Source organism: Pteronotus mesoamericanus, unplaced genomic scaffold, assembly GCF_021234165.1.
Source record: "Pteronotus mesoamericanus isolate MK-2021 breed Mesoamerican mustached bat unplaced genomic scaffold, CSHL_Meso_final scaffold_54, whole genome shotgun sequence".
Classification (NCBI taxonomy): Eukaryota; Metazoa; Chordata; class Mammalia; order Chiroptera; family Mormoopidae; genus Pteronotus; species Pteronotus mesoamericanus.
This window is the reverse complement of record NW_026555321.1, coordinates 58464250-58488658: the sequence shown is the minus strand read 5'-3', so window position 1 is coordinate 58488658 and position 24409 is coordinate 58464250. Positions and strand designations below refer to the sequence as shown.

Sequence of the window (24409 nt, the reverse complement as noted above, 5' to 3'; positions counted from 1 at the left end):
GTGTCTAATTTATAAATTCAGATTTATCACAGCTGTGTATATGTAGAAGACATGCTACATAGAGGGTTTGGTACTATCCATGGTTTCAGGCATCCACTGGGGTCTTGGAACGTGTCCCTACAGATAAGGGGGGACAAGTGTGTTAGAAAAACAAACTGAAGAGTGAGAGCCAACATCAGAGTAAGATCATCTGTTAAGAATTATCTGTCCATAGAGCCTGTGCAATAATAATAACCCTTCGAGGACTGGCTATCAACACACACATTGCTAGAAGCACATGCTCCCTTCCTCCCTTGGGGCACATCTCTCTGCCGATTAAGTTATAGAGGAAAAGAAAGGGAAGAGAGAAGGGAAATTAAACTTTTAACTTTTATTTCCTCAGGCACACACGTGACCTGGAATTCCAATTAGCCAGAGCTTTTACTCATTCATCTTTAGAGTTATGTTTTAAATCTTAGCCACCTTAGAAAATAGTTTGCAGCAATTCAAACTATTTGCAATTCAGACATACCAAGTTATAATTCAGTCGTGGGACAAGTGGAACAGTTTATGTTCAATATGTGAGGTTACTGAAACTTCTGATTTAAATACCCTGTGGGGCAGGTCATTACTCCAGGGAGAGATTTCCAGCTTAGAGATGACCTTTAAAAAAAATTATATCCTAAATAGTTTACAAAAATCAGAAATGTCTAATCTAAACAACAGAGTGTGTTACAGTGACCATCATTCTGATACAGTGAGTGGCCTGGTTGAAACAAAAGTCCATCCCCGAGATCACACTTGACCTTCTCTAGGGAAAGTCATCTTACAAAGGTTTGTAGTTGGTTACAAAGGCATAAAACAAAATTATGGCTGGCTCTGAAGAAACCCACCATCACTTCTGAACATAAATTCAAAATACACATTCCAGTGACAGAGATTTGGTTCTATTATTTTCACAAACCAAAAAGGATAGATTTCAAGTTATTTCACAAATCAGATGATCAAATGAAAATAGACATGTAAGAACTTAATAATTTATATACATGTTTTTAAAATGAGGTACTATTTAAAAATAATTTACATAACACATTTGGCAAGGTAAATGAAATGAGTAACAATACATGTGAAAATGTGAAAAACTTATGAAAAGGCCCAGAGAATTAAAAATAGAATGTACTTTTCATCAGATTTAGAAATTAAGTATATTGTATGCTTTTTAAAATCAGGATAAAGCAACTTTATCTGCACTTAAACAGTCTGAGAAACCTAAAACATTTTATTTTATAAATATACACTGTATAAATATATACTGTATGACCAGAGGCAATATTTAGGCAACATAAAAAAATCCTGTAAAAACATGTTGCTGCCATAAATATGGAATGCAGGACAGGGCACCCCTTTGTCCCGATCAGACAGCATGTCTGACACTAGCAGTTGGTCTGCCAGCAAATAGCATCACTGCAGTAAAGGATGGAGACAATGATACAAAACTATGACTTCACATTAGTATTTCAGAAACAGCAAAACCATACTATTTTAAGGAAAAATGATTTTATTATATAAATGATGATTGGCAGAATACAGAAAAATTACTTCTCTTTTTACCTTTATGTATTTATTTAAAGTACCAAGCAACAATTGGAAGACTGATTACAAACTACCAAAAGGTATTCATTTGGTGAAATTATTCAAATTACAAAATGTTAAGAAAGAAATGCACTTCAAAGTACATTAAGTGTAACAGAAGTATAAAAGTAGTGATCTTAAATTAATGACAAACTAACCAACAAACAGGGAGCATACGAAAAAATTTTCTAGTTAGAATAAATCAAATGTATTGTTCATTGTAAAATAATTTAAAAAACCAAACAAACCAAAAAAACTAAACAATTAGGATTCAAAAAAGAATAAGAATATTCCAATACTATACTTTTTTTCTACCAATAAAGAAAGAAAGATTTGGAGGCCAATATATATGGTGGACTCAAATGGTCTGCACTGAGGTCTTCTGGGTATAGACTTAGAATGAACCTCATTGTTACTCAAAGGTAAGAAAACATATATATTATGAAGGAAAATAAAAAATTATACTTGCAATAGCACAAAAAAACTTACACATTAAAGCCAAATGCACTTCAGTGTAAGACTAGACTAATCAGCTTCTAAAGAATTCTTTTGCATTTTAGTAATCAGGGCAAAGAATTTACCCTAAAGAAAAGGCAAATTGGAAGTCTCTGATAAGTTGGAATCTTCTTGCCAAAAAAAACCCCAAAACAAAACAAAAACAAGATACCTTCCAGAAAATTTGCATTCATATCTATAATCTTGGTTATAAACAAAAAACAAAAAACTGAGTCTTTAAAGTCACAATTAAACTATATTAAAAATATTAGGTGATAAATGAATACATGCCATATGAATCCTGTGACAAATTACTGTATGCTATACTCGTAAGTGCTACTAGAAAATATGGTTCACATTTCAGAATTCCTGAGTCTTGTCAGAAAAAAACAAATATTGAAACAAACAAAACACACCTACTTGATAGCAGGGCAAATAATACAGATTTTGGATATTAAATTTACATCATATTTATAGTTTTAAAGCTGAAGGCAATGGGGACAAATATATGTGTATTTCAGTGAAGTTATAAACATAATTTTAAAGCTTATTTTTTTAAAAAAGGTGTTTTGATCAAATAAGGCCACCTGAGTGACATCTTCAATGATGGTAAACTCAACATTTTCATTTGGAAGAACATTTTTATTTCAAAGCTTAATGATGAATATAAAAAGAAAAAGTATATTTTAATGAAATGCTTGAGTAAGACTGCTGTGGGACAGCCCTTTGATGACCAGCCTACGGAGAGTAAAGTGATGCAACAAGATTAACTTCTCTTGCTTTGCACATTACACAGTGGAGATAAAAGGTTTCTTAAGAGCACTTCAGTCCCATGTCTAGGATTTCAGCTTGTATGAACTGGCATAAATGGCCCTGAAACAACACAGTGCCTGCAAAAATACATTCAACCCAAAGTTAATGTCTGTCTCTAACTAGGAATGAACAGGGAAGCAAATTGGTCCCACTTTCAAAAAACAAAACAAAACAAAATCTATTTATCCTTTCTAGAAAGACCACCAAAGGGCACCCAATAGTACTGTATATTTAAAACTGCACACTTTTACTACTCTTTATAAGTAAGAAAGATGCATACAGCTATTCGGAGACTTTATAAATAAAGACTAACCAGAAAAATAATTGTGTCATTTCTCTGTTCATAAGTACCCAGAAAGAAAAATAATTAAAAACGCTAAAGTGCAGACCAATAGGCCTTTACGGGCATAACAAATGATAATGGGGTGCAGCCAAAATTGCATCTGCCTTAAAAAAAAGCTATGCAATTTAAAAACTAGTCAGTTTTGTTTGTATTGTAATACAGTTAGTCCTTGTCTCTGTCCCCATGAGGAAACTGCACCTTGGACAGCACACCAGGCTCTCGACAACCCTGCACTTCACTAGTCACACAACGTTGATTCCACCTCCAGAAAATGTCAGTGTCCGCTTGCTGTATGATGAGCTGCTGGTATCTGGCTGACCACCTTTCACAAGTGAGGTTTTCAGTTCCATTTCACAACCTACAATAGCCGCATTCAATTCCACTTGCGCTCGATGGACTACATAAAACATGAGGCCTATACTTATAATAATCTGTGAATAAAATAAAACATGCCAATTAATATTTTACATAGAAAAAAGAGAAGGAAATAACTACAATAAATATTTGGCTTAGAAATGTTTCAAACAAGATGCTTCTCAAATATGCTGAGGTGAGATTTTTAAGTAGTTCACACAGAGTCACTTATTCTTCCCTTGGCTGGTTCTACTGGGAGTATGAGCCAAAATCTATATATAACCATTATATGTTTTGAGGTAAACACAAGTAGGTATGTATCCCTTCTAGTCCACATAAACAATGTTTGCTCCATAACAGTCACATAACCAAAAGAATACTAGCTGGAAAAAAGCTTTATAACTGAGGACAGACAGAAGAAACCACTTGACTACAACATGACTGGAAGGGAGTATAGAGGAGGTGTGAGAGAGCTGGCTGGGATACCATGGACAGCAGCTTATGTTCCAGAGGGATCCTGCAGTGGCTAGGGGGTTCCCACTGAAAAGGGTGGGGTCTAAATCCCAAAATGGACTCTGTAGCCTACAGCACCAGAGCCAAAAGGAACCCAGATAACATCCAGCTGTGAAAAGCTATGGGGGTTCTGTCTGCCAGGAAGAGATGGCTGGGGACACAGCCTCTTAAGCACCAACACAGCCCCTTACTCTGGACTCTGGCAAAGGGTGGGCAGAGTGGACAAGAGATACATGAGGAAAGTCTGGGGCTGGAGGCTCTGTGGAGAGAACTGAAGGAACAGCCTCCAGGGTTCCTGTGCTCAATAATTACCCATACAACAGAGGCCATCTTTCTTAGGCAAAGCACTCCCCTCCAAGTGGCATTAGACTGATGGGAAGCAATAGCCCTGCCCACAGAAATTACTCTGTCCCACCCTGTGAAGCTAAAGTCAGGCTGATAAGGAATACAGCTGGAGGTTATCTCAGTGCTTAAGTTTAACAACTAAGGTGGATCTCTGGGAGTTCTGAGACTTTAGATAACCCTCCCCCAGGACTGGAGCTGGTAAAAGCCAGCCTTGATACACAGCCTGGTTCCTTCTGCACACACCCAGGTCCAGCAGAAGGAGTGACAAGTTGTGCACCACTGATAGCTCTGAACAGGTTGCCCAGGGCCAGTCACAGGCAATGTCTGATATAGGTCTGAACCAGTCTTTGCAGATCTACCTGATATATACAAACAAACACAAAGAGGCAACCAAAATGGGAAGACAAAGAAACAGTCCCCAAAAGAAAAAAAGAAACAAGAAAATCCTTCAGAAGAACTAAATGAAAGAAGGTAAGCAATTAAGCAGATGTAGAGTTTAGAGTAATGACTACAAGACTTAACAGCATGAAAAAAGACATAGAAACATTTTAAAAAAGGACTAGTCAGAAATATAGAATGCAACAGTTGAAATTAATACACTGGAAGCAAGAAACAGTAGGTTAGATGAAGCAGAGGATCAAATTAGTGATTTAAAAAAAAAAGTTGAAAAAAACACCCAAGCAGACTAGCAAAAAGAAAAAGAATAAAAAAGAATGAGGACAGCTTAAGAAACATTTTGGACAACATGAAATTTAACAACATCTACATCATGGGAATACCAAAAGGAAAAGAGAGTGAGCAAGGGATTGAGAACCTATTTTAAGAAATAATGACCAAAAACTTCCCTAGTCTGGTGAAGGAAAAGACATACAAGTCCAAGCAGTGCAAAGAGTCCCAAAAAAGACAGACCCAAAGAGTTTTACATCAAGACACATCATAATTCAAATGGCAAAGCTTAAAGACAAGGAGAGAATCCTAAAAGCTGCAAGCAAAAAGCAGGTAGTTACCTTCAAGGGAGCTTCAATTAGACTTGTCATCTGATTTCTTAACAGAAATATTTCAGACTTGGGATTGGCATGAAATAGTCAAGATGATGAAAAACAAGGACATACAACCAAGGCATTTTACCCTGCAAGGCTATCATTTAAAACTGAAGGAGAAATAAAGAGCTTCCCAGGCAAGAAAAATGCTAAAGGAGTCTGTTAACACCACAGCAGTACTGCAACAAATGTTAAAGGGCTTTCTGTAAGAGGAGGAGGAAAAAGAAAAACAGGAAAATAGTTTAAAAATAAAATGGCATTAAATACATATCTATCAATAATCACCTTAAATGCATGGCTTAAATGCTACAACCAAAAGACATAGGGTAGCTGAATGGATAAGAAAACAAGACCCATATATATCTGTGTCCAAGAGACCCACCTCAGATCAAAAAATACAGAGACTTTTAGTAAAGGGATTAAAAAAGATTATTTCATGCAAATGGAAAGGAAAAAAAACGTTGAGGGAGCAATACCTATATGCAACAATAGACTTTAAAACCAAGGCTATAGTAAGAGACACAGAGGGACACTACATAATGATAAAGAGAACAATCCAACAAAAGGCTATAACCCTAGTAAAAATTTATACAACCAACACAGGAGCACCTAAATATGTAAAGCAAACCTTGATGGACATAAAAGGAGAGATCATCAGATATACAGTCATAGAAGGAGATTTATTACCCCATTGATGCCATGGATAGCTATGCCAGACAGAAAATCAACAAGGAGACAGCAGCCTGAGATAACACACTAGATCAAATGGATTTAATTGATATATTCATGGCATTTCACCTAAAACTGAAGAATATACATACTTTTCAAGTGTACATGGAACATTTTCTAGGATAGACCACATGTTAGGACACAAAACAAGTCTCAATGAATCTAAGAAGATTGAAATCATATCAAGCATCTTCTCTGTCCACAATGTATCAAACTAGTGATCAATTATAAGAACACTGAAAAATACACAAAGACATGGAAGCTAAATAACATGTTATTAAACAATGAATGGGTCAACAACAAGACTGAGGAAGAAATCAAAAGATACCTTAAAACAAATGAAAATGAGAACACAACCCAAAATCTTTGGGGCACAGAGAAAGCAGTTCTCTGAAAGAAATTCATAGCATTACAGGTCTATCACACACACACCAAAAAAAAAAAAAAAAAAAAGAAAACCAACAAAAAACAGGAAAAAGCCCAAATAAATTATCCAAATTTACATTAAAAGAACTTGAAAAAGAAGAAGCAAAGCCCAAAGTGAAAAGGAAAGAAATAATAAAGATTAGAGCAAAAATAAACCAAATAGAGTAAAAAAAGAAAGATACAAAGAGCAACAAATCCAAGAGCTGGTTCTTTGATAAGATAAACAAGATTGACAAACCTTTCGCCAGACTTATCAAGAAAAAAAAGAGAGACCCTAATAAATAAAATCAGAAATGAAAGAGGAGAAATAATAATTGACACCAAAGAAATACAAAGGAATGCAAGTAAATATTATGAACAATTACATGCCAACAAACTGGATAAACTGGACTACATGAATGAATTTCTAGACTCAAATAATTTTCCAAAACTAAATCAGGAAGAATCAGAGATCTGAATAGACAGATTACAGCTAGTGACATTGAAGCAGTAATTAAAAGAAAAAAACTCCCAACAAACAAAAGCCCTGGACTGGATGGCTCCACAGGCAAATTTTGCCAAATATTCTGGGAAGAACTAACACCTCTCCTTCTCAAACTATTTCAAATAATTCAAAAGGAGAGAAAGCTCCCAAGTTCATTTTACAAGGCCAGCATTATCCTAATTCCAAAACCATATAAAGACACTGCAAAAAAAGAAAATTACAGGCTAATATCCCTGATAAACATAAATGCTAAAATCTTCAACAAAATATTAGCAAAATACATCAAAAAGATCATAGACCATTATCAAGTGGGATTTATTCTGAGAATGCAAGGCTGGTACAACATTCACAAACTGATAAGTGTAATTCACCACATAAACAAAATGAAGGATAAAAACCACATGATCATATCAATAGGTGTGAAAAAGCATTTAATAAAATCCAGCACCCATTTATGATAAAAACTCTCAGCAAGGTGGCAATAGAGGGGACATACCTCAACATAATAAAGGCCATACAGGACAAACTCACTACCAGCATCATACTCAGTGGGCAAAAACTATGAGCATTCCCCTTAAGATCAGGAACAAGACAGGGATCTCCACTTTCACCTCTCTTATCCAACATAGTACTGGAAGTTCTAGCCATAGCAATCAGACAATTAAAAGTATCCAAACTGGAAAGGGAAGAGGTAAAACTGACATTATCTAAGATGACATGATACTGTGCATAGAAAGCCTCAAAGATTCCACCTAGAAACCACTAAAAGTGATAAGTGAATTCAGCAAAGTAGCAGGGTAAAAAATCAATATCCAGAAATCAGTTGTGTTTTTACATGCCAATAATGAACTGACAGAGAGGAAAATTAAGAAAATAATCCTATTCACAATAGCTTCAAAAAAAATAAAATACCTAGTAATAAATCTAACCAACAGCGTAAAGACTTGTACTTGGAAAACTGTAAGACACTGAAGAAAAAAACTGAAGAAGATACAAATAAGTGTAAGCACATACCATGTTCATGGATAGGAAAAATGAACATCATTAAAAATGTCCATGCTAGATTCCAATGTCATATTTCACAGAACTGTAACAAATATTTCAAAAAATTTTATGGAACCACAAAAGGTCCTACATAGCAACAGCGATCCTGAGTAGAACAAAGTCGGAGGAATCAGGTTATGTAATATCAAACTATACCGTAAGGACACAGTAATCAAAACAGGATGGTACTGGCATAAAGACAGACACATATCAATGGAACAGAGTAGAGAACCCAGAAATAAACCCATACTTTCAAAATCAATTAATATTCAACAGAGGAAGCAAGCACATACAATGGCCTAAAAATAGTTTATTCAATAAATGGTGTTGGGGAAATTGGACAGATACTTGCAGAAAAATAAAACTAGATCACCTTACACCACGCATAAGAATAAATTAAAAATGGATTAAAGATTTAAATATTAGACTTGAAACCATAAAAATCCTAGAGAAAACACAGGCAGTAAAATCTTAGAAACTGTTCATAACAATATTTTACTGGATATGTCCCAGGCAAGCAACACGAAAGAAAAAAATAAACAAATGGGATTATATCACACTAAAGTTTTTGCACAGCAAAGGAGACCATCAACAAAATAAAAAGACAACCTGCAGAATAGAAGAACATACTCGCCAATACATCTGATAAGGGGTTAATATCCAAAATTACAAAACTCAACACCTAAGAAACAAATGATCTGATGAAAAAATGTGCAAAGAACTTGAACAGACAGTTCTCCAAGGACATACAGATGGCCCACACACATATGAAAAGATGCTTAATGTCACTAATCATCAGAGAAATGTAAATTAAAACCACAGTGAGATATTATCACACATCTGTCAGAATGACTATCATCAATAAATCAACAAACAAGTGCTAGAGAGGATGTGGAGAAAAGGGAACCCTTTGCACTGTTGGTAGGAATGTAGATTGGTACAGTCACTGTGGAAAGCAGTATGGGGATACCTCAAAACATTAAAACTAGATCTGCCTTTTGACCCAGCGATCTCACTTCTGGGAATATATTTGAAGGAACCCAAAACACTAATTTGAAAGAACATAACTCCCTATGTTCATTGCAGCATGATCTACAGTTGCCAAGATATGGAAGCAGCGAAATGTCCATCAGTAGATGAGTGGATAAAACAACTATGGGACTTACAGAATGGACTACTACTCAGCCATAGACAGGAATAAAAATTTACCCTTTGTGCCACCATGGATGGACCTGGAGAATATTATGCTAACTGAAATAAGCCAATCAAATAAGACAAATACCATATAATATCACTTATATATGGAATCTAATGAACAAACTGAACTAACAAGCAAAACATAGACAGACTTATAGATAGAGAGCAGGGTGATAGCTATTGGCCAGGGGAGTTTAGGGTGTGGAATTGACCAAAAAGGAACAAGGACTCATGGACATGTACAACAGTGTGGTGACTATAGGGGTAGAGGGGTATAAGGGGGTTAAATGGTAATGGGAAAAATACAATGAAAAATAAAGTACTATGAAATAATGAAAAAAAAAGTCACACCTGTCCCTTTGTAATAACAAGCTTCCTTCAAAGAATAAGTTGTGCTTAACAGAGGTAACAGCTGGCTGAACTTTATTGATGTAATGAATAGAGCTTCTATTTCTATACAATGATAAATGCCCATATGTATTTCTAAGCCCTCTTAGAAGCACCACCATTTGCAGATGAAATAACTAGTGCAGTCAAAATTAGAAATATTAAGAACCATGTGAAAAATGAAATGCCAATAAACTTCAAAAATTAACAAGAAATTGTGAATGTGAAATTGTCTGTAGTTAGAAACAAACAAAAACAAGGGAAAACATGATGATGGGTTGAAAATGCCAGTCAAAGAGATTCTAGAGGAAGCATCACATAGAAAGTTAGGTTCCAGTCTTGGTTTAGCTGCTCAGCAGTGATGTGATTTCACTGAAGTCCCTCAAGCCATGTGGCTTTGGTTTCCTGTGTTCAACAGGAAGCTGTGGTCCCTGTTTTAACAGTCGGCACATAGTTCATCAGAACATCTCAGCAGCCATCTCTTCTAAGTGGTATTTATTCAAAGGTCTTTTGTAAATCAGTTCCCTAAAGCTTGGGGCAAATATGCTCAGAGAAAGAAGGTGGAGCAGGTGCTGTGTGATGTCCCAACAAGTTTTCAAAGGCTGTTCAAACCACAGGTAACCCTAAAACATAACATTACTGTATTAAGCCTAATCACAATTTTAGGTTTTATGGGGAGTGTCCTAACTCCAAGTGTTGAGGGTAGTGGAGGAGCGGTGGAGGCAGGTGGGTGCTGGGGGAGAGGTAGATGCAGGGGGACTTGGAGCCCAGTCAGGGGCACCATGAAGTACGTATCATCACAATATAATTCTAAGCAAATTAGATATTTTAAAAGTAGGCCTTTGAAGCTTGTTCCTTCTCTAACAGGTTACTTCTTAAAAAGAAAAAATCAAGATACACTTGTTGAAAACCCTAAGTTTGATACTTACCAGTGCAAAGTGACACCATGTAGAGATAGAGATGGAAACACTGTTACAACTAATGCGGAGAGATGCTCGGCATGGATGAGATGCCAAGTCCTGTTTGAGACAAGTTGGATTTGAGGTGTGTGAATGGGCCTGAAATAGGGAATGGAAGTCGAGCGGGGTCCTAACACAAACAAACATAATAGTAACAGATGTGTCAAGAAGAAACGTTTTCAGAGACTAGAAAACTTTGGCTACAGTCTTGAGGAACACTGGTTTAGGAATGAGAGAAGGAAAAGGCTCTGGTAAATAGGCCAGGAAAGTTGAAAAACAATCAAGAAGTCAAGAAGCTAAGGGAAGAAGGTGTTCTTGTTCTGCAGTCTGACTGAGATGAGGGTAGTATGACAGCTTCAAGGGCAGATGTGGCAAGACCACAGGAAGGAGGCTTAGACCCAGAGGCAAACCTTTCAGTTCCCAGGCAGGTGAGCTGGCTCCGACCATATGGGATTCTCCCCAAGGATAAGAGTATCCTTTTGGACCCCAGGGCCTGTTGGTTTGTACTGGCTTTCCACACACCACTTCTAAGATGAGTGAAGTGTAAAAACAAACAAACAAAAAGATGACTGTTTTAAAATGTTTCTTAATTAAAATAAAGCCTCAAACACAGGTGGAAGGACCAGCCTTACACAGAAAGACAGGATCTCTTCACCATCAACTGGAAATCATGAGCAAAACATGGGAGGTCAGCAGATGTCTCAAATGGAAACTGAAGGGTTTTCCATTTGAAGACCTGATTTTGCTGTTAAGCAAGAAGAGGGTCTACGGAGAATTGAGAGACAAATAGAGGAAGGAGTCAACCTGTGAGGAGGGGAGATGGCTTACAAGGCATCACTGAGGAAACAGCTGGAATATGGGGCAGTGTTGAGAGACCAACTAGCATTTGTAATCAATCTGTCTGGTTGTATGACTTCCCCAAAGGAACAGGTGTAAAGCAGATGAGATGGATTTATCCAGAGTAGGGGCAGGGGGTGCACAGAAAAATATGGGCAAGGATAAGAGTAACTTTATGAACAGACCTTGGGAGCAAGCAAGATTCCCACATGTAGGAATCTTGATTTGGAATAGCTGTGCCTCCTCTAATCATCTCTGTGCTGTTGCTAAATTCTGTGGACACTGTACACTTTGCAGGTGGCTCTAAAACTGACACAGATTTGTGGCTCATCTAGCTAATGTGGGAAATGTCACCAAGACCCTAACTCCACCAACTGCAAACTAAGCTTCCTCCTTTTTTCCTATGATCATTTCCCTCTTTCCCCTCACTTCTCATTTTTTCATTTATATTCTGTGAGCTGAACTAAGTCCTTCCAGAAACTGAGCTGTAACATCAATAGGTCAGCTGGAAGCATAAATATTTCTGAACTTTTTTTGTTTGTTTTGGTGGTTGTTTTTCATAAATGCTTAGGTTAAGAAATATGTGCCTTTTCCCCATTTTGTATCCTACAGTTAAATTTGCCAGTTTATGCAAAGAGGTAAAAAAAAAAATCAGTGGAAAAAGAAGACCCTACACTTTAAGATTCACCACTGACAAATGCCTATTGTAATCCCAGTGCTTACAGGTGAATAACTTACTGAGATGCATAGAACTATACAGTACCAAATACTGAAAATCTTCTGAAAGCTGTTAACATGAGGAATTCTAACTACTCAAAAACGTAAGGGAAAAAAAGAGGTTTTAAATGGAATGCTCATTTTCAAGAAACTGAAAAACAAAATATGCTTTAATTTATATTAAACAAATCTGAGAATGCAGTGTATATCAGAATATTATAGCACCTCAGGATGATTCTAAACATGTTATTATATAAATACAATGAATGCAAAACTTAACAAGTGATTAGAATAAAAATAAACCAACTATAGTAAAAACTCTAAACCTAAATTCAAATTATCTTTAAAATATTTAGCTCTGAATTAAAAAATAGTAAAGAAAAAACCCTGATTCTCCAAATATCAAAAATATTACAAAGTTTTTATTGACAAGTGCTTTTATTGACAAGCTTCATTTATAGTTCATTATAAAAATTCCTGGGCTTACTGTTTACTAGGCTTGTACTGCAAAAGTACAAACAAAATCACTATAGTTTTATTCATTATAGCATTGTTGATACAGTATACAGTACCTCAAAAACTTGAGAAAAAATGTTACTAACACTAAATCTGTAATATGATACCACATATTCAGTAACAGTATGAATTAAAATTGACAAGTACAGTGTCAATAACTTAGGTTGGCCAACTAGTTAGTACTATTGCTCAGACTATAGTTCACTGGTCATGAGCATGAATGGTCTCCAGAGTCAACTGCCTCATCCTGTCCTTTTAGCTGTGACCTTAGACAAACTACTATCTGCAAGTATGCCCACAAACTAGCTCTTGGAGATCACAGGTGGGAATTTTGATTTGGAGCACCAGCCATTTTCCACAGTGTAAATATTTTTGCCATGATTAATTTTAAGCTACCGCTGTAACATCACTGAGGGAAAAGTTGGGAAGAGATGCCCACAGTGGTCTTGAGATAATAAAAGTATAGACCTCTTATGATTTTGGTAGGAATTAAAGGAGCTTAAATACGAGATCTGTCCAGAAAAATTGCAGCCATTGTTAATATGAGAATGGTTTGTGCAACATTGATGGAACCTGGCAGTCAAGAAGAATGGACTGGAATGCACACATGTGAACAATGACGGCTTCACTGTGCTCGTCGGTGGGAGTGGTAGATGCCGTTGAGTGAACACGTGTATTTTGTGGCTGTTGCATTCAAAATGACTGAGTGAGTAGAGCAATGTATCTGCAGCAAATTTTGCATTAAGCTTGAACACTCCTCCATGGAAACTATGTGGATGATTCAGAAGGCTGCAGCTATGAGCAACTGGTACTGGCAGCTTCATCACAGCAACACATTCACTCATGCATCATATCTTGTGCAGAGTTCTTTGGCAAAACATCATTATCACTCAGGTGACCCTGCCCCACTGCAGCCCAGATTTGGCACCCTGTGACTGGTGGCTTTTCCCAAAATTAAAATCACCTTTGAAAGGGAAGAGATTTCAGACCACCAATGAGATTCAAGAAAATACAATGAGATTCAGGAAAATATAACGGGGCAGCTGATGATGACTGTGAGAACTGTGTGAGGTCCCGAAGTGCTTACTTTAAAGAGGACTGAGGCATTATTGTCCTATGTACATTCCTTCTATCTTCTTTTTTCTTCAATAAATGTCTCTAATTTTCATACTACTTTTCTGGCTGGATACCTTCTGGACAGACTTTGTATATGGCACATAGAGCACTCAATAAAGGTTAGCTATCATCTTCATCATCAGCATCATCTTACTAAATCATCAAAACTTACGGTAATTTTATATTTTGGTATGTCTCAGGAGTTAAAAGTATCACAACTGATGAAATAAATTCTTAAGTCTTCCTGTATGCAATTTAAAAGCACTGAATAAATATGCCTACCTAGAAGGACTCTCCTTTTTTAGCAACCTCTAATATGGTATTATATATACCCCAAACTATATTACAATTTGCATGGTAATAATAATCCATTATACAAATCTTATTTAGATTTGTAGAATACTTTAATTTTTATAAAGCAATACCTTCTTAAAAAAAGCTTGTTCTACCTCAAAATATACCAGAAAAAATTTACATTGCCAGCATATTTTAAAAAGCACCAATAGAAGAGTTCAATAATTTGAAGATAAACTAAAATAAAAACCAAACCCCACTAAATCTCACTAAAATTATCTTCAAAAACATAGTAGTAACACTTCATACTAACTCAAAATAGAGTATATAGTATTTGATTTAGTGAGCACTTTGAAAATAATCACTGCAGAAAGAACCTGTTTTTTTGTTATACCCTTGTTTAAGATACTATACTCAGTAGGTGTCAATTCAGTTCTATTCACTCCCATACAGCCACACAATTAAAAATATAACTGTTGTCAAAATACAAAGTAAAATGAAAGAACAAGAAAAGACATGAAAAGGAAAAATCCTCTTAAATTGTTTTCAATAAAACATTAGGTTTAAAACAGCAATGTCACAAAAGGAAAACGGCAACCCTTGACCTTCAACTCACCTGTAAACAAAAAACAAAATATCCACTAATGGTCTGTTCTGTGATGACATCTTCCATGGTCCGCAAGGTGGTACCCAGGTAGGAATTCAGGAGCTGGGTAGGAAGCAGTCCCACTGAAGATGCCATCAGATAGTTGGGTAAAGAGAGATCAGTCATCTAGAAGACCAGATTAAAGGGAATGGGATGATGATTCATTACTATGAAAACTTTCAGTCTCACATAAAACTGTGTACAAGTCTTGCTAGTGGTTTTTCCTTGGGGATAGAGGGAGATAAAATACTTTAAAGGATCTGACTATTGAAAATGGTTATAAACAAATACATACAGAATGTAGAGGTTTAGAATGAAAGTTTAAAAATTTTAAATATTCTATTATTCTCCCATTGAAAGAACATTTATGACTTTTTTTACATGTACATAAAATGTGCACACATGGATCACTTTGTAAAAAGTTTTCTTCATGCCATTCTTCTTCATAACACATTTAAATGGCACTCTGGTCACCGGGCTTTGAAGCCTCACAACCCTAGAATGACTTCTGGTGCTAAGAACTTCATCAGCAATACCATGTCTCTGAGCATCAGCTTTTTTATCTATAAAATGAGGATAATAACTGCCACCCTACATGGTATCAGGATCGGAAGTATTTTCTAGCAAATGCCTAGCACATAACTGACACTCAAAAACAGAGGAAATTAATTATCATTATGTGATTTCACTACCACTGTGTGGATGCAGCTCAGTTTAACCATTCTTCTGCTGTGGAACATTTAAATCACTTCTTTATGTGTTTCTTTTTTTCCCCACTATTAATTTTTACACTAACCTAACTATACTAAATACACTAACCAGTGTAGGAGGCAGTGTCTAAAATATTCCACAAAACACATCTCAGTGATTCACTCAACCTGTGATCCTTTCCCTAGAGCTCAGGCTGCACCTAGTAGGTGCTGTAAGTAGCTCTCTGGGGAGGCCCATGAGGTGAGGAATGGCTGTCTTCAGCCAACATGAACAAAGACCTGAGGCCTATATGGAGGCAAGACTTCAGATGACTGCAGCCTGGCCACACTTTGACTGCAGGTGTGAGAGAGAACTGAGTCAAAGGCACCTGGCATGATGCAAAGGGATTCCTGACCCACAGAAACTGAGATAAAGTTTAATGTTTAAGCCACTCAGTTTTGGAGTGATCTGTTACACAACAAGTTACTAACACAAGGTGTCTTTCCATTAGTTTTAGGATAAATCACTAGTAGTGGAATTACTGGATCAAATTCTAAAAACTGTTTTCCCAAAAAATTCCACAGTGTTAAATAGTATTTACATACCTATTAATAAGTAATGCGCTAGTGTCCATTTCATCATATCGACTTTAAGAATGAAATTTCAATCTTTCCAAGTTTGACAGGGATAAAAATATTTCATCATTGATTAATCTATACTATTTCAATTTATATTGATATGTTTTAAATATATTTTTTCTACTTGTATTTCTTTATGGCTTTAATTTCCCTTTTTAAATTGGAATGTTAAGTATTTTTATTTACTCATAAGGGCTCTTTATATAATAAGGGCAACCTTTTGATTAGTCTATGTGGCAAATATTTTCCTCTATAGTGTCCCTTGTTTTAATTTTGTATTGGCATATACTTGTTTCTACATTTTTGTGTAATCAAGTATTATTAATCTTTTCCTATGATTTTTTCCATTGCTTTTAGCTTTAGAAAGTCTTTATATCCTAGTGCTAGATTTTACCCATTCCTCTTTTATTGTATTTTCCTTTGTAACATTTACTACTTATTCCTCCTATAATTTACCTGGCTTAAATGTGAGGATATAACCTATTTCTCCCCTTCCCCAATAACTAATTTTCCTAGCATTACTTGTGAAATAATAACTTCTCCAGTGACTTGCGATGTTTACTTTATTAGAAATAAATTGTACATAAAAGGATCTATATGGCATTCTAATATGGTCTACTGATATCTTAAATCTTATATTGTAAAGACTATCAGTTAATGTATTTATTTCTTTTTTTAAAATTGCTGTAACTACTTTTACCTGTTTATTCTTACAGGTGAATTTTAGGATTACTTTGTCATTCAAAAAAAATTACTCAATTTTATAAGGTAAAGATTAAGGTAAATTTATAAATTAATCTGGATAGGGCTGAAATCTCCAGAATATTCAGCATTCTTATCCAAAATGTTTCTATAATTTCTCAGAATCTTTTACATCTCTTATTAATACTTACTAGTATTATTCTTATATTATGCATGTTATTCATTTATTTCCAAGTATTTTATGTTGTTGTTGCTACTACTATTAATTTTGAGAATAACTTTTCTATGTCCCCACTTCAGTATACGGAAAAGTATCTTTCCATTACTTTTAGGATAAATCACTAGTAGTGGAATTACTGGATAAATTCTAAAAACCGTTTTCCAAAAAAATTGGGTTGTTACTACTATTAATTTTGAGAATAACTTTTCCATGTCCCCACCTCGGTGTTAGTAATATGTGAGGGTTCTGGTTCCTCTTTCACTACAATCTTATTTTTGGTAAAGCAACATTTATCTGCACTCATAGATGATTAACTAGATGCAGTTCTGCTGGTTTAGAAGGTCACTCACAACCCCCTGACCAATTACTGACTCAGCATCTGCTCCATCAAGATCTCAGTGGAACCAAGAGAGACAGAAAGTAAAGATACAACTAACCTACTTTGAAAGATTACACATGACAAGGCACACAAACCCCTTAGAAACAGGCAGAGAGGGAGCCATGTGTGCAAAGCATTAGATTGAACAGGATTAAAAATAGCTGCAGGAATGGGGCCAGCAGTGACCTGTGGAAGAAGAGGCTTTAGAAACAGTTTGGAAGGTACATCTGGGTTGGCAGGCAGACATGTGGGATGAGGAAGAGAGTGAACAGGAAGAAGACACTGGGCAGGAAAGCACAGGCTGTACTGGACATTGGTGTGCAGTCTAGGTTGTTTCCAGGGCACATGCATAGGAACCCTGCAGAACAAAGATGGGACAGGTGCTTGGATGACACCTGTAGGGGTTTTGGGGGTGACCCTGGGGGGTCTAGTTAAGGAATGACATAAGTGGGGCTAAGTTTTAGGAAAGTTCCTGACAGTATGCAGCACTTACAGGAATGAAGAACTTTTCTTTAGAATAAACATGTTAAATATATAAAATAAGTAAATATGACAAAAATGTATCTTATAATAATATTTTGCAATTAGTAATAAACCATTACATGTTTTGGAAGTTATCTTTAAAATGAATATATGTTACAAAATGTCAATGCAAATATTCAGTCCATAGTCTAAATGTAATGAAGTTTCTCTGAATAGTTAAAAAAGATCTTTATAAACTATGAGGAACTGCAGGTTTATAATTTTTACTCATTAAACAAAAATTTATCATATGCCTTCTCTACATAAGACCCCACACTAAACAGAGATAAAAAGATAGAAAACCACAGTACCTGCGGGGTAATTTTAAGTCATTTTGTGGTATACTTAATGACAAAATGTTCATTACATTCAGTGAAAGGCCACAAAACTCACTCATAACATTTATTTACAATGTTATAGAAGAAAAGCAACACATTAAACAAATGCAAAGACTAGAAAAATAAACACTAAAATATTAACTGTTTTCTTCTTCAAGTAAAAATAACTTGTACTTTTCAAAGTTCTTACAATGAACACTTATTTTGTAAACAGGAAAACATACTGTTAAAATAAGTTTTTAAAAGACTTCTCTGCTTTTAAAGAGTTTTCTGTTTTTAATCTAGGAAGGTATAATAAGACTATGATACAACAGGCTAGAGATATAAATTTGTGAATTGGAAGCCCATATGGCACTGGAACCATGAGGTCTTTGAGAAACCCAGATTTTCTCAGATCAGCAGAACCCAGGTAAGTCCACAACTCCCCCATTTACCAGCAATGTGATCTTGGACTAGTTTCTTCACACACCATGCTTTCACTGACTTAGCTGTTAGGTAAGGATTAGGGTTGATGTGAGCATTAAATAATGTGCATGTTATAGAAGAACAGGATCTGGCACCCAGTGCACTATAATTACTACATTAAAAATAAAAACTCTGCACGTCAGTGTTCTCATTTTGGCGTGCAGAGGATAGAAGGAAATAGTATTAATGAGCAAACTTATGTATTTTATCACAGCTACACAGCAGGCATTAAATACATTTTACAGCAGAAAGTGTGGCTCAAAAAAGTAACTATAAATAATTCAAGATGTTACAGGAAATGTTAGAACCAAGTCTGATTTCAACTGTGTGACGTCTGTCCCCTACGGAACTCAGCTTCTCCATCACTGATGACACCTTGAAAAACTGTTGTGATGATTAAGGGATTTCATGCACAAAATTCTGCTCTGTAACTGTGACATGGTATACAACATAGGAATAAGAGGATCTTTCATGCTATGGTCTATGTTTTTAAATTTATTTTAGGTTTCAAAGATTTAACATGAATTACAACAAAATTTCCCATGTGGATTTAAAAAATAGAAACTATCAGAGTCTTGATTTTTTAAGTTTTTCTATAGCCAAAGAGAAAAGAAAAAGAATGATTTTTAGGATCTCCTGTGGAATGAGAACAAAATCAAACCCTTTTGGAAATTGCAAGCACTGATATAAATATTGTTACCCATAAAAACCAATTATTATGTACTATTTTTTGACTTAAAAGATAACATTTCACAGGTAGTAACTTTAAACTGTAGAAGTCCAGATGACTCCAAGTGGACATCTTAAAGGAGAGCTTATAAAAAATACTTTAATGTTTACTAAATACAGAATGGAATGTTATTCTTGTGAATGTTTCTAGTTTTCAACTTTATCAACAATTTTCTTTTAGATAGCTTTACTCTTTTAGGATTTGATCTTCTCCTATACCTGCATTAACTGTCCTTTCCTATTGAACCAGTTTCTTTTTCTAGCAATTGATAAACAGGAGAACCTGAAGTTTCAAGGCTATAGACAAGATTTGCTATGTTTGAATCAGAATTATTGCGTCTTCCTCTTAGAGTGCCAAGGATTACATAAATTAATGCATCAAAGGGCACGTAGTAAACTTGGAATGCCCAAAGAGAGCCTGGAGAGTGGTTATGAGGGTTTGGAATTTGTCCTGAGGGGACAATATAACCCACTTGAGGGTTTCCTGCAGGGGAGTACCAAGATCAGACCTGGCAGCAGTAAGACCTACAGAAACAAGATCACTCAGAAAACATAGGAGAAAAATCTTTAACTATTTCCCAGCAGAAAAAAATGGTGCATTTTTAATAGAGGAAAAAATTTAAGAATGCATGTGGGAAATTATATTTCTTATGATCTAAGAATTGATACTCTAAAGTGTTATGTACTTATTTTCTATATAAAGAGTTTCCAAAGGGGGCTATCGGCCTGCTTTTCCCTTCCTAACACACATGGGAACAGGAAGTACTATGGTTGAGAACAGGTAAGTAGGGGGAGAGCCCCTTCATTCTTTGGTATGTTCACCTTTACAATCAGCATCTGCCTTTAAGTGTAAAGGCCACTAGCTCCACCACTGATAACAGTAACTGCTAACAGTTATTGAGTGTTGACTATGTGCCAGGGAAAATACTGCCTTCACTGCATTAGCTCAATAAACCCTGACTCAGTGGACACTGTTGAGGGTTGCCTGTTTACAAGCCTGTGGTCCTCAAGACCACTACACATCAGTCCTCTTTGAGGTGAGACCAGGTAAATTTCTTTAATCATGGTCATTGAAAAAATTAGTTTTAACTGGAATGGGGGGGGCATAATTTAAAATACAGGAAGGGAAGAAGAAAATAAGAGAAATATAACTGATAAAGAGAGCAGCAGTGGGCGGACAAAGGAGCCTGGGAGTGGAGAAGATGGAGGTGGAAAGAAGGTCTGGAAGGCAGAAGGGAAAGTTGCACTAAAATATCCACCTAAGCTTTCTTTTCACTCATATCCCATAAAGGAATTCAGTAAACTGTTCAGGTTGAATAATGGAAATGAATAAGATGTATACGACTATATTCAATGACTTCGAAAGGATCTTTGTGCATGATCCACCAGTAAGAATTTTCAGTGCAATGCACCTAATCAACCCATCCTGAGCTCATCCCTCAGCTGTGCCTCTTCAGAGAGACGAGGGGGCTGACCCTCAACAAGCTCCAAGATAATTAAGCCTCCAATTCTTACTCTATAAAGTTGTGCCAATAATACCTATTTCAAGAGACTTTTTTTTTTCTTTCTTTTCTATTGACCTCATAATGTCAAATTGAGAGCTGTCTCTGGTCAAGCTGTTTTAACTACATAATTACCTTAATTTGCATGTACAAAATACATCTTCTTACTTAATATGTCAGAGATATTATCAAAAAACACCTTACTTTTAATTAATAAATATGTAATGAGTCTTTATTCCTTATTAGATGACCAGAATGAAGAAACAGAGCCATGGATGACATCCTATCATCAGACTATCTTTTACTTACTAACTAGGTGACCTTGGGTAATTACAGTAAAGTCTACTAAGGCTAAGATGTATTAATACGTTTGTTAAGCCAGGCTCTGTTACATGTATTTACCTGATTGTTACTCTTCTTAACAATCCTATGAAGTGGGTACCACTAGTTTCCCCATTTACAAATAAGAAACTGAACCATAGAAAGAATAAGCAACTCGACCAAGAGAGTCCGAGGTACAGGACTCCCTACACCAGCTCTGTGTTCCTTACTATCCAATAGCAAGCAACAAGGCATGCACAATCACCTTCTGCAGGGCTGGTTTAAAGGTTAGTCCAGTGCATGGAAAGAATTTAGGAGAGCATGACCACAGCAGATGGACAAGAAAGGGACTATGATTACAAGGATACAATTATACTGAAGAACTAAGCAAACTTCCGTAGTCCAACAGTCATTCAAAGTCTTAGGACACTTGATATTACCTGAGCTTGATGAAAGTTCATATTTACACTTCATACTGTAGGAGGTTGTGAAAGGGAAAAAATTAAGGCTGAGACCCTACCAATCTACAGTAAACACCAAACTGGATCTCTACAGATAACCCCTTATGTATTTCCAGGCCTCCACCATAATTCAATCCACAGTCATTGATGCTGCTGGTCAGAGGCAACACAAGATTTACAAAAGGATTTCAGAAGAAAAAAAAAAATCTTAATTTTGTCACAAAGAGGAAAGTTGTTTAGAATTATTCTTAAAACAAAATGAGAAAGTTTCTACACAGTAAAAAATGATTTATTTTCTAAACAAAACAAGGTGCCAGAACCATTAACAATATGTAATGCAAGCACTCCTATGGTTTCGAATGCTCTTTCTCTACTTTCACAGTTTCTCTAAGTCTAGCTGAAAGGCTGAGTTCCTGAAAAATCTCTGCGAACTCTGTAGAATTAGTTAATTTGGGGAATTCAGTCATCTAGCCCAATCCCTTCTCCTTAGCAAAGGGAAAGCACAGGCTGGTAGGTTGGTAGTGTGTGCCCAAGTCACCAACTGTGTGAAGAGTCCCTTCTTGCCATGGGACACAGTCTCCTCATAGGCAGGGTTTCTGTTCCTCCATCAATTGCAGAACGAGCAGACGAGCTACAGGAATTTAAGTCCACTAGCAAAACATACAAGGACAGAAAGTCTGGAGGTGTGTAAAGGAGAAAAACATGCTCACTGGGCACACGGTTACTTGGTGATTTCAAAATGAAATTCCTTCAAAAAAATAAGCAGGAGGATTCTCCTCTTTATATGGCATTAAAGCAAATTAGCGGACAAAGAAAAGGCCTATTACAATTAGGAAACTCAAAAGTGTGGAGTCGGCAGCTACGAGCCCCCCTGTTTACTGCATGTCATTAAAACTGGAGTCAAACTGATTCAGGTGACAGAGAAGGCTAGGAATGCAGCTGTTACCCCTTGCCTGTTGCAACGTTACTAGGTGAACATTACAACTGAGAGCCTCCATTCAACTATTAATGAACATTTCCATTCATCTGCGCTCACAGCCACGTTCACTTTTAACCAAACTCATGCAGAAGAAGGGTATTCTTCCTCTGTCAGATTCCCACTGAAGGCCTGACCCTGATCAGCTTTACTTGTGTAAACTTTCCTAGGCTGCCACAGAAAGTCAGTATAACTGCTGTCGTTGTCACCTCTCGCTGGCACTGATCCCATGGAGCGCCTTCTCAGGCGTCTCAACCGCTTGAACGCAGGCATGGAGTGGAGGGCCGCGGACGCCACTCACCGAGAACACTGCGTTCTGAAGCCCAAACGGAATAGGGGTCAGCCTGGCCAGCGCCACCACTTTGAGGCCGCCGGCTCCCTCCACCACGCGGATGACGGCGCTCAGCCGCTCACTGCCCCGCACCCGGGCGGCCACCCGAGCCGCCAACAGCCGCCGGCACACCACGTGCGCGACGCCTGTGCCAAGCAGAACGCCCGCCGCCATGAGCGTCATACCCAGTACGAAGCCGTACAGGTAGCCGGCAGCCACGCTGAGCACAATATAGCCCCAGCCGCAGGGGAACGATACTGCCACGAAGCCCAACACAAAGAGTAGCAGGCCCAGCAGCGGCGGCAGGCCCTCGGCCCAGAGCAGCAGGTGCTGCAGCGAGCGGCGGGCCAGGGCCACCGAGGCTAGGCCCAGCGCGGCCAGCAAGCAACCCAGCGTCAGGCCCCGGCAGCCGCAGGCGCCGCCCGGGCAGCCGCAGCGGGCCCGCCCCACCTCGGCCACACCGCCCACTACCCCCGGGCCGCCCGCCGGGGCCGCGCCCTCAGCCGGCAGCTCCGAGGCCGCGGGCAGGCCGGGGCACCCAGACCTGCGCCGAGCGGGGAGGCGGCCTCGGAGTCCCCGCGCCCGCCCGGCTGCCCGCTGCAGGGTCCGACAGCTAAGCGTCGGCACGCGTGGCCCTCAGCCGGCCAGCCTCTCCACCGCAGCGCCCGTCAGGCGGTGGCCCTCCATGGCGCACGTCCGCTCAGGGGCGGGGAGGCCCCCGGAAAGGGCCAGCAGCAGGCGGCTGGCAGCGGACTGCGAACGACAGTCTGGAGGGCAGAGGGTCGGCCGAGAGTGAAAAACTCCGGACCCTCAGTCGCGAGCCCGCCCCTTTCCGGCTAGGGGGCGGGACTCAGAAGCGAGGCGGGGTCTCGCGCGAGCGGCCTTCTGGTCCCACCCCTGGTGACGCACAGAGTTGCGGGGCCGCAGGGCGTGGAGTTGTGGACGCTTTGGAGTCCTCTGAGGTGGGCGACCTTGGCCCTCTGATCCTCCCTCACACATGTCGGTGGTCTCAGCACCTCTGTCGGACCCGCAGCCGGTCTCAGCTCCCTTGGGGACACTCGGTCCGCTTTGTGGAGGCCTTGCTAGTCGTTCGCCCCTCTGGTGGCGAGGTTCCACCCGGGTTTCAGGTAACCAGGCCCACCTGGACAGTTCCCTCCCGACCCCAGGCCCTGCTGAGTCAGACGTTTGGACGAGGGGCCCTCAGACTTGGGGGTATTTCCTCTTCCCTTGTCCTTTAAGATTCGTGTCCGCATGTTCTGCTCGCACGGT

General features: G+C 38.1%; 1 protein-coding gene across 1 annotated transcript; it reads right to left on the bottom strand.

Annotated features, from left to right (window-relative positions):
- Positions 1-1519: 1519 nt before the first annotated feature.
- Positions 1520-24139, bottom strand: TMEM64 (transmembrane protein 64). Its single transcript, XM_054595281.1, has 4 exons — positions 24050-24139; positions 23111-23737; positions 14837-14992; positions 1520-3693 (listed from the first exon to the last, which is right to left on the bottom strand). The coding sequence occupies exons 1-4, from the start codon at positions 24137-24139 to the stop codon at positions 3505-3507; spliced, it is 1062 nt and encodes a 353-aa protein (XP_054451256.1). The 3' UTR covers positions 1520-3504.
- Positions 24140-24409: the final 270 nt, after the last annotated feature.

Coding starts and splice junctions, on each gene's coding strand:
- TMEM64 (XM_054595281.1), bottom strand. CDS start 24,139: ATGTGTGAGGGAGGATCAGAGGGCCAAGGTCGCCCACCTCAGAGGACT. Junction 23,738..24,049: donor CCCTGCGGCCCCGCAACTCT/GTGCGTCACCAG, acceptor CGGACCCTGCAG/CGGGCAGCCGGGCGGGCGCG. Junction 3,694..14,836: donor ATTTTGTTTTTTGTTTACAG/GTGAGTTGAAGG, acceptor TTTTATTCACAG/ATTATTATAAGTATAGGCCT.